At 40.4% G+C, this 13,173-nt stretch overlaps 1 protein-coding gene across 1 annotated transcript in view; it reads right to left on the bottom strand.

The window, feature by feature from the left end:
• MAP2K1 (mitogen-activated protein kinase kinase 1) overlaps positions 1-13,173 on the bottom strand; it is a 72,727-nt gene that overhangs the window by 21,082 nt on the left and 38,472 nt on the right. The window contains exons 2-5 of the mRNA XM_079768448.1: positions 11,826-12,036; positions 10,386-10,532; positions 6,288-6,365; positions 5,469-5,520 (exon numbers count right to left, since the gene is read on the bottom strand). Of these exons, the coding sequence (XP_079624574.1) occupies positions 5,469-5,520; positions 6,288-6,365; positions 10,386-10,532; positions 11,826-12,036 (488 nt within the window). The remainder of the gene's footprint in view (positions 1-5,468; positions 5,521-6,287; positions 6,366-10,385; positions 10,533-11,825; positions 12,037-13,173) is intronic.

The raw sequence follows: 13,173 nt of genomic DNA, 5'->3' as shown, positions 1-13,173 counted from the left end.
CTAACTACCTGGGGGTCAGCTTTGGATGAGGTGGACCCTCGACCTCCTGCCATAGAAAGAGAAAAGACTGCACAGAAACCTTTGTAGCTAATTCATTTCAGAGCTCCAGGGTCAGGGGGGGGAAACCCTTTCCTACCTATGTCATCCATCATGTTTTCATTAAGAACTTATTTTTTTCTTTTTTTTAAATATTTTTATTAATTTCAGAGAGGAAGGAAGAGGGAGAGAGAGATGGAAACATCAATGATGAGAGAGAATCACTGATTGGCTGCCTCCTGCACACACCCTTCTGGGGATCGAGCCCGCAACCCGGGCATGTGCCCTTGACCGGAATCGAGCCTGAGATCCTTTAGTCCGAAAGTTGAAGCTCTATCCACTGAGCAAACCAGCTAGGCCTCATTAAGAACTTAAAGCTGTTAAACTTAAATCTAAGTTTGTGATTCAATTCCAGTTTCCTCAGTCAGGGGATTCTTCTTCCCCTTAACTCAGTAGTCAGGCAGCTTTTTCTGTAAACAATCAGAGAGCAAATATTTTAGGCTTTGAGGGCCACATGGTCTCTTTCACAAACTTTCTCATTAGCACCAAAGCAGCCATAGACAACACTTATACAAATAAACATGTCTGTGTCCCAATAAAACTTAATTTACAAACATCAAAATGTGAATTTCATACAATGATCACGTCACAAAATTCTGGAAAACAATTCTTAGCTTGCAACCATATAAAAATAGGCAGCGGGCCACATTTGGCCTGCAGGCCGACAGTTTGTCCACTCTTGCCTAAAAGGCTCAATATTGTTTTGATTTATGTTAAGTACTTTTTTGTCTTTCTGACCCAATGCTTATTAGTATTTATAGTGGAAAACTTTTTTTCTAATTTGCCTGCTTTCAGCATCCGTTCCTCCTCCCCATCTTCTAGTAGGAGAAGTCCTCTTTTTCATTTGGGATATGCCCCTCCCCAACAGCAAGTGTTTCAATTAGGATGTCAACTAGGCCCCATCTATTAGGCCACTGGGTTGGGTTTATAACCTAGGACAGCCAGCCAAACTACTCTAGTCCCCTGACACAATGACTGGTCCATGAGTGGGCAGGCACTCCAATCAGAGCCAATCAGTGATCAAGCACTGATCTGGATGATGGGGGGGTGGGGAGGGCGGTGCCGGGGGGGGGGGGGGGGGGCTCTTTCTCTAAATTCTCATCCAAGCATAAAGACATTTGAAAGTTAGGAAAATTAGCATGTGCACACCCAAGGTGGTAATCCTCATTAGGCCTAAGACACCTAGTTGAAAAAAAAAATAAAACACTATATAAATGGTGCCTGAAACAATTGGTCTTCCCCCCCAAATAACATTATTTACTTCTTCTCACTTAAAAAGTAATTTGTAAGTACAGGCATGCCTACTTTTGTATCACTGACACATTCCTAAAAATAAATGTTTTAGTCAAATTGTGATTTGCTTGCCTTTGTGAAGATTCTATGAAAATTTACAGTTGAAAGATCCTGTACTGAATGTTTTTAAAAAAGTAAAGAATTGCCTCTGGAGCAACTTATGCTGTAAGTTATTTTTGTACATTAGTTTTACTTAGAGCAGGGCACACTAAAGAAATCACTTTCAACCTAATAATTTAAAATCCTGAGTGTCGTCTCTGCATGCTAGATTAGGTAACAGGGTGCCAACTGCCTCCAACACTCAACAACAGGAGGGGTGGTTCCCTTGATACCTGCATGATTGTTGGGAGTGCATGCTTCAAAGGCGCTGACCCCTGACCCCTCTGGGAGGTGACCACATGGGGGCGGCCATCTTGTGTTGGAGTGATGATCAATTTGCATATTACCTCTTTATTATATAGGATAATCCTCACAATCCTTTAGATAGGCACTATTTTCCCCATTTTTCTGAGGTTTGGAAAAGTTAAATAATTTGCCCAAGGTTACAAAGTAAGTAGCACAATGAGGATTCAAACCCTGAGCTTTTATCACTGTGACAGAGTGAAAAAATTGGCCATGATATTTTGTAGCTCCTCCCAACAAGACAGAGAGTCTATCCCACTACACTGAATCTTGTCTTGGCCACATGACTTGCTTTAGCCAACAGGGCAGTAACAAACCTGACATAATCAGAGCCTTCCACGGTGGTTGACTATTGGGTTACCCCCTCTTGCTACTAAAACCCTAAGGCCATTATGGGAACAAGCAAGGGCTTTAACCCCCCAGATGAGTAAAAACACAGGGAGACAGGCCCTGCCAACTCACAGGATTATAGAAAGTAATAAATTGGGGTTTTTTTTAAACTACTAAATTTTGGGGTTGTTCATTACACAGCAAAAGTTAATTGAAATCATCACTAAGCTATCACCAGCAACTCAATATCAACAAGTAGGAGTTAGTGAAAATTTGAGGCAGAGAAAAAGCTTCTTTATTCTTCCTTATCTTTCTTTACAGACAGAATGTGAAGAACAGAATTTTAAATTTCATCAAGAAAGAATATAGTATTTAGACCAGAGGAAGAACTCACTGGCAGCAAGGAGACCTAAAGACAGAGGCAGGCAGACTCTCTCATTCTCACCCTAACTCAGGTTTCCAGGAATCATCCACTCATTGCACTAAAATATTCTAACATGGAATTCAGATCTTAACCACAGATTAAGGGCCATAAACTGCTGGAAAACTGCTTTCCCCTAAGCCATAACATAACTCTAATCAGTGGAAAGAGGACAAAATGGTAGCCAGTGCAATTAGAAAGCAGAAGGCTTTCTTATATTTCTGCATTTTAAGTGTAAAATTTGATGCATTTTGAAAAAAAAAAAGTACATATCTATGAACCCACCACCAAAATCAACATTTAATATTTTGATTACTCCAGAAAGTTCCCTCATGCCCCTTTGAAGTTAATCCCCACGCTACCATCCCTACCCCCACCCCTCAGACCCTCAGGTAATCAATGATTTATTTTGTTACTGTGGATTAATTCTCTCTGTTCTAGAATCCTATCTAATAAAGATGGAATATGCAAACTGGCCATCACTCCGTGACAAAGATGGCAGCACCCAGAGCCAGTAAGAAGGGAATATGCAAATTGATGCAACAAAGATGCTGGGGCCGGGCCGGGATGCTTGCATCATCACATGGCGACAACACAGGCATTCCGCCCCGCCCCAGCAGCTCCGGACCTCTGGGCAGCGCATGAAGGCAGCTCCGGGCCAGAGCGAAGGCAGAAGGAGGCGGCCAGAGTGAAGGCCTGGGTCCCGGGTGCCAGCAGCCAGGGGAAGGAAGGCCTATTCTTGCATGAATCTTCGTGCATCAGGCCTCTAGTTTCATATAAATGGATTCATACAATATGTACTCTTTTGTGTGAGGCCTCTTTCACATAGAATGTTTTTGAGATTCATCCAAGTTGTGTTTATCAAAAGTGTTCATTTTTATTGTTGAGTTGTTTTCTGTTGTTTGAATATATCAAAATTTGTTTGTTTACCCACGAGGTGATAAACATTTTGATTGTTTCTAGTTTGGGTCTATTAGGAATAAAGATGCTATGAACATTTGTATACAAGCCTTTGTGTGAACATTTGTATACAAGCCTTTGTTTTCATTGCTCTTAGGTCAATATTGAAAAGTGAAGCTTAATTTTTAAAGAAACTACCAAGCTATTTTCTAAAGTGGTTGTCCTTTTCCCTGGATGTTTTATTTTTTATGTATTTTATTGATTTTTTAATAAAAAAAATTAGGAAGGGAGAGGGATAGAGAGTTAGAAATATCTATGAGAGAGAAACATCGATCAGCTGCCTCCTGAACACCCTCTACTGGGGATGTGCCTGCAACCAAGGTACATGCCCTTGACCGGAATTGAACCTGGGACCCTTCAGTCCACAGGCCGATGTTCTATCCACTGAGCCAAACTGGTCAGGGCTCCCTGGATGTTTTTAAGACTCTCTCTTTATCACTGGTTTTCAGCAACTTGACTTACTTTTTTGCTTTTTGTTTTCTTATAGCTTTACTGCTATATAATTTTTTAAATATATTTTATTGATTTTTTACAGAGAGGAAGGGAGAGGGATAGAGAGTTAGAAACATCGATGAGAGAGAAACATCGATCAGCTACCTCCTGCACACCCCCTACTGGGGATGTGCCCGCAACCAAGGTACATGCCCTTGACCGGAATCGAAGCTGGGACCTTTCAGTCCGCAGGCCAATGCTCTATCCACTGAGCCAAACTGGTTAGGGCGCTATATAATTTTAATATAATAAATCCATATACTTAAAGTATATCATTTGATGAATAAATGTGACCATCACCACAATCTAGATTATAAACATATCTATCACCCCAAGAAGTTTCTTTATGTTCCTTTGTAATTCTTCCTGTCCTTCCCTTCCCCTCATTCCCTATGCACAATTGATTTGCATTTGGTCACTACAGATTTGCAACTTCTGGAATTATATAAATGGAATCACATAGTATATGTTTTTTGTCTCTTTCACTAGGCATCATTCTTTTAAGATTCATCCATATTGTTCCATGTATCAATGGTTTATTCTTTTTATTGCAAAGTAGTATCCTCTTTATGGATAAACACAATTCGTTTATCCATTCAACCACTGATGGACATTCGGGTTGTTTCTAGTTTTTGTCTATTACAATTAAAACTAATATGAATATTCATGTACAAGTCCCTGACGGGACATACGCTTTTGTTTGTTTGTTTTAAAATATATTTTTATTGATTTCAGAGAGAGGAAGAGATAGAAATAATGAGAGAGAATCATTGGTCAACTGCCTCCTGCACACCTCTCAGGGCACAAGCCTGAAACCGAGGCATGTGGCCTGACTGGGAATCAAACCGTGACCTCTTGGATCATAGGTCAATGCTCAACCACTGAGCCACACCAGCTGGGCTACTTTTACTTCTTTAGGGTAAATCCTGGGAATGAGACAGTTGAATGTATAGTAGGTACATGCTTAACATTTATGAAACTGATAAGCTGTTTTCCAACATAACTGTACCATTTTACATTCCTACCCAGCAGTATCTGAGAGTTCCAACTGCTCCACATCCTCAATAACATATAGTCATCAGTGTCTTTAGAACCTAGGTGTTTTGTAATGTAATTAAAACCACAATCTCATTGCAGTCAAACTCAGATCTAGTCATGGCTTTGGGCCTATACACAATCTAGTCCAGCAAGCAGTCAATGACACTGGGGGCTGGTAACTAAATTCTAGCAGAATCTCTGTGATGAGCTTGCTGCCCTTTATGCCCGTTACAGCTTCAGGTAACAGGTGTACAACAGACCAAGAAGAGGGTGGAACTTGCTGTTCCAGCCATCAAGCTAAATAGCCAAAGACTTGTAATAAAAATTAAAAATATTATTAAATGGCCTTTATTACACCAAAACACAAAAGAGGATGCAACAACTTTTAGATTTCAGATAAAATTTTTAAAATAACAACTAGCAAGTAAGTTCTTACCTCTATGCATAATCTTGTGTTTCTCCCTCAGATATGTCAGGCCTTTTATTACCTAGAGGAAAGAGAATGTGAAAAGATAGGAAATGGTGGTGTTTAGAAAATATTCAATAGCTCTATTTTAAAATGACCTAGAAAATATTTTATCTAACATCACAAATTTGCCTCCTCTTATTTTTTATTCTTTCGTTTTTTTTCAACCTGCCTTATCAAGAAATCATCTTTTTACATGGTATATAGAGTATTATTTTTAAGTAAAATTTATTATTGCAAGTTTAAACATTAAAAATAACTTTACTTGGCCCAGCCAGTGTTGCTCAGTGGTTAAGCATCCACCTATGAACCAGAAGGTCACAGTTCGATTCTGGTCAGGGCACACACCCAGGTTGTGGGCTCAATCCCCAGTGGGGGACATGCAGGAGGCAGTCAATGTTTCTCTCTCATCATTGATGTTTCTGTCTCTCTCTCCCTCTACCTTCCTCTTTAAAATCAATAAAAAATATATTTATTTTTTAAAATCACTTTATTTAAATTCACTTCTTTCTAAATCGGCAATGAAAAAGAGGCTTTCTGATGCTACAAATGATAATTCTTTCGGATACCTTATCGTATTTTTCAAGATATAGGTTTTATCATAGAGAGAGTCACTTTTCTAATTTTAATTTGAGAGAGAATTGCATAGGAAATATTCTAATGAGTAAACCCCATTTTCTTACAAACTTTACCTTGTTGACTTCCTAGCTTCCTCCCTTTTCTATTTCCTACCAAGTCATTAACTTATCAATGAGGGGACTTGGAAGAAAAAGTTCACAATATACTCACAGCAATGCTAACTTTCCCTAAAATTTGTTCAGGAATTCTTCCAGCTTTCTTCAGGACTTGATCCAAGGAACCCCCATCCTAAGAAAAAGAATACCAACCCAATTAGTGATAATGTTTCTAACTATTCATTCAAGTGTTAAACTTCATGAGGAAAGTGAATCACATACATGGCAAATCCTCCTAGAAGGATACCCTTTGGTTTGTTCCAGATATCAAATATTATATGAATGCAAAACATTGGGAGGGTTATCAAATAAATAGTTACTCAAATCCTGTGAATAATCATTAAATTACTAATTCAGTAGTCAAAAAAAACAACCTGATTTGCATTGTACTGACACTATAGTGTAATGATTAGTAGTGCAGCCTCTAAAGGCAAATTGTCTAAATCTGAATCCCAACTCTGCTGCTTACTATCTAGGGGACTTTGACCACCAAGTTAAACAACTTATTAATTGGGGGTGATCATAATTATAAGGCTATTATAATAATCATAGGGCTATTATAAGTATTAAAGAAGCTAATCATAGAAAGCATGAAGAAAAATGTCTAGCACACAGTAAGTGCTCAATCAATGTTAGCCATTTTATCACTATCATATAAGTCACAACTTGCATTTGGTATTATCCTAACAAATCATAATTAATAAAAATGTTTAAAATGTCAGAAATCAATACATTCATTCCACAAATCCTACCAAGTGTTATGGGCTATGTCAGGTTCTATGGCAGACAGAGATATGAAAAGGACCTAGTTTCTGCTCTCAATAAATTTACAAACTAACATGGAAAATATACATCTCTTAATAAAATATAAAAAAATAAATGTATAGAAAAGTGTTGTAGATGTGCAGAAGAAGAGAAAAGTAATTCTGACTTAAAAATGGCATTTGAGCTGAAATATTACTCAAAAAATGAATATGATTTTTTGGAACATGAGAGGAGCAAGGGGAGAAAAGAACAGTGTATTTCATTAAGATCAAAAGCACAGAAGCATTAAATTGCATGGAATGACAAGTGGTTCATTTCACTGTGGATACATGAAGAAATACAGTGATGGATCAGGCTGGAAATGGCCGGCTGTGGCCAGATCACAGAGCCCCACCAAGGAACCAAGAGTTGATTTTATGGAAGCAAAAGGATGGGAATCCCACCAGGGTATTTTAAGATGGAAACAACTGCATCCCTTTCCCCCACTCGCTTCCACTCTCTCTAAAAATCAATGGAAAAAATATCCTCACTCCTTGGGTGAGGATAAAAAAGAAAGAAAATAGTACAGGTGTGGATTCTCAAAAGCACACTAACCACCCTGAATATATTTCACTTCTAGTCATAATAAACTTCCTAGCACAACTACCTAATGGTGGATCAGGTCAGTCCACCAAAGAGCATGGTAGAAGATTGTGAAATTCAACCTAAAACATCAAACATGCCATAATCTCCACACAGATACAAGAATGGAATTATGAATCTAGGACCAAACAGAACTCCCCTGTAAACACGCTTATTTTCCAAGAGCCCTTGGAAGAGCCCTCCTCAGGGCGAGGTGGGAATCATCCTGTGAGCCTGGCTGCCTTCATAATGCCACAGGCTCCTGGTGTCCAAATTAAGACAACACAAATAGCCCAAGTAACCACTCCCAAGTCAGCTGGCACCTCTCGATTTCCTTTACTGATGGGAAGAGGAATTCCAATGCAGAAAGTTTCCCAGACATTTCTATTTTGCTTCCAACTGAATGTGGTTTCAGATCCTCTGTTTGAATTCTCAGGGAAGACTTAAAACAAAGTCACAAGACAACTCTGTCAAAATCTGATTTGAATAAAGTAGAAAAGCTAGCCCTGGCCATTTTGGCTCAGTGGATAGAGCATCGGCTTGTGGACTGAAAGGTCCTAGGTTCAATTCCGGTCAAGGGTACATGCCTGGGTTGTGGATTCAATCCCCAGTAGGGGACCTGCAGGAGGCAGCCAATCAATGATTCTCTCTCATCATTGATGTTTCTATCTCTCTCTTCCTCTCCCTTCCTTTCTGAAATCAATAAAAATATTTTAAAAAAAAAAGTAGAAAAGCTAACCCTGTGGTGCTCAGGTTCTACAACCTAGCATAGAGGGTAGCTAACTGTCTTGGTTTACACTTTCCCTGGGAGTTGTAGTAAATATTTCTAATAAAAAGGAAATATTTCCTTTCACCTCCGTCTGAGCTATAAGCAGAGTTATAGTGTGAACAATGGAATTAGCAAGATTTAAGAAGCATGAACCACAGTCAGGATTACCCAGAATTGCCTGCAACTCACCTCACAACCTTTTAATTCTGCTTCACTGTTGCCAAGGACTTGCCTTCACTGACTAAAGCTGCTGAAACTGTGCTTATTTTTAGAAGCTGATTATTAACCAAGTCAATGGTGTTTTTGTGAAGCTTTTCTATAGAAGAGATAAATGATTTATTGGGGGGGGGGGCTCAAAAGCTTTGCTATTGCATGAGAACCATCAACCCTGAGTCCCCAGTCCTCTGGTTGCCCGGCTACCAGCAGAGCAGAAATCTACGTCCCCAAAGACAAGAGCATTCCTGTTTTGATCAGGGAGCTCTCATTTACCCCTGGGGTATCAGAATTCAGATGGGGCAGTGCACACACAGCTTATCTCTAGGAAAGGCAGACCCTGGCCAAGGGCTTTAGAAATGAAGGATTCCAGAATAAGAAAGCCTCAAAGCAGGTCAATTTAAGGTAAATTGAACAGACTGTCCTCTACATGGCGAGAGACCATGTAAAGCTATTACAAGAAGTTCCAGCAAGGTCTGAATAAATGAATAGGCCACTGCCTATAAATATTTGAACCTAATCCTAACCTCTAAAGCAAGCACCATGAAGTTCAACCATGCTCACTCCACAAATAGCCTCCTGTTTTCCCTAATAAAGGGAGAATTCTCGGTGAAAGATTTGGAGGAAAGAATTTCTAATGGATCAGAAGACAGCAGGCATGAAATGACACATACCTGGTGCTCAAAAGCCCTCATGTCCACAATGATACTCCTCACATGAGCATCAGTGAGGAGTATCAGTGTGGGGCAGCTCTAGGGGCAGAGATGCTACTCTCAATGTCTCTACCTCTCAGCTCATGTGGCACCTTGCTCAAAACTGGCACTATAAATAATGGTTTGTGAGGCTGAACCCATGTTAATTAACTAATGTAAATCCGTGACAGGCTGTAAGAGCCAAAAACCATAGAAACACAGAATGTTAGCATGGGGTAATAGTGGCCATTTTACAGATGAAAACACTGAGAATCAAAAAGATAAAGAAATTTGCCCAAGGTCATGATGAGGCGGTGACAACCAGTAAACAAATAATTATTGAGCACCTGCTGTGTGCCAGGACTACTCTGGGCTTTAGAGACACAGTGGCAAACAACACAAACTGTCTATTTGGATTTTGTGTTGAAGTCTCCTGTGCCGTGCTGCCTAATGGGGACAGAAGAAAATAGCAACCACGAAGCCAGCCTCTCTCTCTTTGAAGTTCCAGGCAGCAAGAAGGAAACAGAGCTCCAATCACTATCCAGTAGATTCCTCAAGCACAGGCACTGAGGTCAGACTGCATCAGTTTAAATTCTACCAGTAACACTGACTAGCTGCATGACCTTGCGTAAATTATTCCATTTCTCTGAGCTTGTTTCCTCATTTGTAACATGCACACAATAAGATTGTTGTGAAAATGTAATAAAATATTAATTTGCTTAGGGTAGTGCTTGATACAGCATACCCAATAAAAATTAGTTTATCATTATTAGTGTTGCTAACACTATTATTGTTTTTGTTAGTCAGTGGGAAGAGAAAAAAGGTCCAGGCTGCTAGTGGTAAGAAAAAATGGCAGTTCACAAACATATAATTAGCCCATAAACGAGAGGTCACATGCTCTGTTGTGTATCCAGGTGGGATAGCCTCTCTACATGTCCAAATACCCCTTCAGGCTGCCCTTAAAGCAGATTATAACCTCTCTGAGAGCAGGGACTGTTTCACTCACCTTCATAACCCCAGAATCTCTCAGACTAAATATTAGACCAAAGCTACCCAACTCCCAGGCTTCAGAGGCCAACGGGTGGTCACATACCATATGTTCCATGCAGATGCTGATCTCTCCATCACTGTAGAATGCACCATAGAAGCCCACAATGTATGGGGAGTTACACTCATGTAGAACCTGCAGCTCCCTTATTATCTGGTTCCGGATCGCAGGTTTGATCTCCAGGTGAATTAGCTAGGGAAAGAAAGGTGGGAGGAAGAGAGGGTTTAAAAATATACAAATGGATAGATGGATGGATGCAACTTTCTTAAATGCTTAAGCTCTTGAAGGTAGGATAAGAGGAAACAGGCAAGTTTTAACAAACAAGTTTCCTCCCAACCAAAGCACTGAGTGCCAACATATCAAGGCAGATGTTAGCACTTGAGGACCTGTAACCAGGGGAGGGCCAGCTGTGCCTCTGCTCCTAGGAGCCAAAACTGAGAAAGAAGGACTCACCCTCCCAAGAACAAAGTTGAAGGACAGGTTTCCCCCAAAACGACCTGTGAAGCTGAGAGATGAAATGAAAGTGGCCTTGAGAACTTGGTTGATTCTCAAGGGTTATAGAAGTAGAAAGAAATAAGGAACTGGGTATGCTGACCTAAGCTGCCCAAGAGATTTCTCTTTGACCCCAGGAGCCTAATGTGGTTGAGATTTAGTCAAGTCCTCAGGTGCCACCTTATATATATCCCCCTAATTTGTCCCATTTCAGCCAGGGACAAATTAGGGGGATATATATTTCTGAGGTCAGAATTTAAACTGATGCAGTCTGACCTCAGGCAGAAACATGAAATGGTTTCAGAATAAGGCTGAACTTCTAAAAAGAGCCACAGACAAGGAGTGTCAGAGGACATGGAAGCGGTGGTTATCAGTGAGCTGCAGCAGCTAGTGCAAGCTAGACAAGAGGTGGACCTTGAAGATGCAGACTCTTTGAAATGATGAACAGCACAAGCAAACATATATGGACAGGAAGGACCACGTGCTAAAAACATGAAGGGGCCAACTGCACTGGAGCAAGGGGCTGTGTTCAGAAAGAGAAGGACCCAGGGTAGACAGGAAGGGAAGACTGCATGCCATATGGTGGGGAGCAGAGATGTTACACTGAAGGGAAATGAGGGGAACCACTGGTAGAGCTGAAGAAAGGGGAAACAACTTAAAGTGAGTGCTTTGTATATCACTGGGGCTGGGTAAATAAAAGCAGCTTCTCCTGCACTTGATAAATAGCAAACCCAAGGATCCCTTGTTATTATTTTCCAGTCTGGGGATGGGATACACTAACACATCATTAATGTGTTTACCTATAATCTGATAGATAACATGAGTCTGAAATTCAAATAGCACAAAAGGTACTGAGTGAAAAGTCAGTCTTCCTTCTACCCTTGCCTCAGGCCCCCAGGTCCCAGGTCCTCAGGTCTTCTAGGAGATAAATCAATTACATGTTTACCTAGCAAACTTGATTCAGTCATCTTTTTTTTTAAAAGGCAGCCTCACCTTTCTGGCCATAACCAGGCCGGACGGCTGGTGGGAGACCTTGAACACCACACCACCATTGCCAGCACCCAGCTCACTGATCTTCTCGAAGTCATCATCCTTCAGTTCCCCCACCTTCTGCTTCTGGGTAAGAAAGGCCTCAAGGCGCTTCCGCTGCTGCTCATCGAGCTCCAGCTCCTCCAGCTTCTTCTGCAAAGCCTCCAGGTTGGTCCTGTCACAAAGGGAAGCGCACAGGTCAATACTGTCACCAGAGAAGTCCACCCAATGGAAGAGGCTGGGGGGAAGGTTCCATCACTGTGCCTCTGCCCTCTTCACTCTGCCACCCTACACAATTTACCACTGACAAGGCCTCGGTTTCCTCATTTGTAAAACAAGGGAATTAGGTCTCTCTCAATATGCTGTGAGTCTGCAAGAGGAACCAAGGAAACTACTAAACTGAAGGTGACTCCAGAATGAGCCATCTTAATTTGCTTCATAAGCCCAATTTCAAAAGCCCTACTAGTGTTGGTTGTATTAAATTGACACCATGTACAAAGTAAAATCTATTTCCTAAAACCACTAAACTGAAATCAAACCAAATCATCAAAAGAGGCTCTAAACTTAACCAGAACAGTAGACATTCTCTTTTCCAATGGGATCAAGTCAGAAACCAGGTTAATCAAAATAAAGCAAGAAATCATAAAAAGATATACCTAAAATTTGTTATTTTTGCGTAACATATATAAATATACATTCATTCACACATCTTTTAACATAGGGCAAGGCCCTCTCTTTGAGTAAGAGTCTGACATCATCTTTCTCACATGAAGCAGAACAATGTCTATCATTTCCAATTCCTGGTTCTTTAAAATGAAATAAAAAGGCAGACATAGAGTAATATCAGAATAAAATTCTAACAGTTTTATGATTTCCCCAATCTTAATGCTCATCTAATTGGAGAGTAGTAATGTTTTTTAGTGACTTAAACTTGAGTCTTTCCATAGCTTTTAACTAGTGTTCACAGGAGGGGAAAAAAGAAAGAAAACCATCTCCTTTGCAGCCACATATCATCAGTTTTTCCAATATTTAAATATATTACTTAATTATAAATACCAGCTAAAACTGTACAAATGGCTTTGGGAACAAACTGGCTCTTGGTAAGCACATAATTCAACCAGTGGGTGCTGCAGTGAGTGGGCAAGGCAGAGAGCAGCCTGCTAGCTGTGCAATCAGCATGCTGTGGGCATCACTGTTTTACAGAGAGAACTGAAAAATGTTCATTACTCCTGGGAGTTCAATAAGAGGGTAGTGAGAAGGGTGGTAAAGAGAGCTTCCACTGTTTCATTTTATTTCAGTCCTAGGCTAAACA

This window comes from Cnephaeus nilssonii (genome assembly GCF_951640355.1).
Source record: "Cnephaeus nilssonii genome assembly, chromosome: 4".
Taxonomy (NCBI): domain Eukaryota; kingdom Metazoa; phylum Chordata; class Mammalia; order Chiroptera; family Vespertilionidae; genus Cnephaeus; species Cnephaeus nilssonii.
Note: the sequence above shows the minus strand (reverse complement) of the source record. Positions and strands in the feature narration are given on the sequence as shown.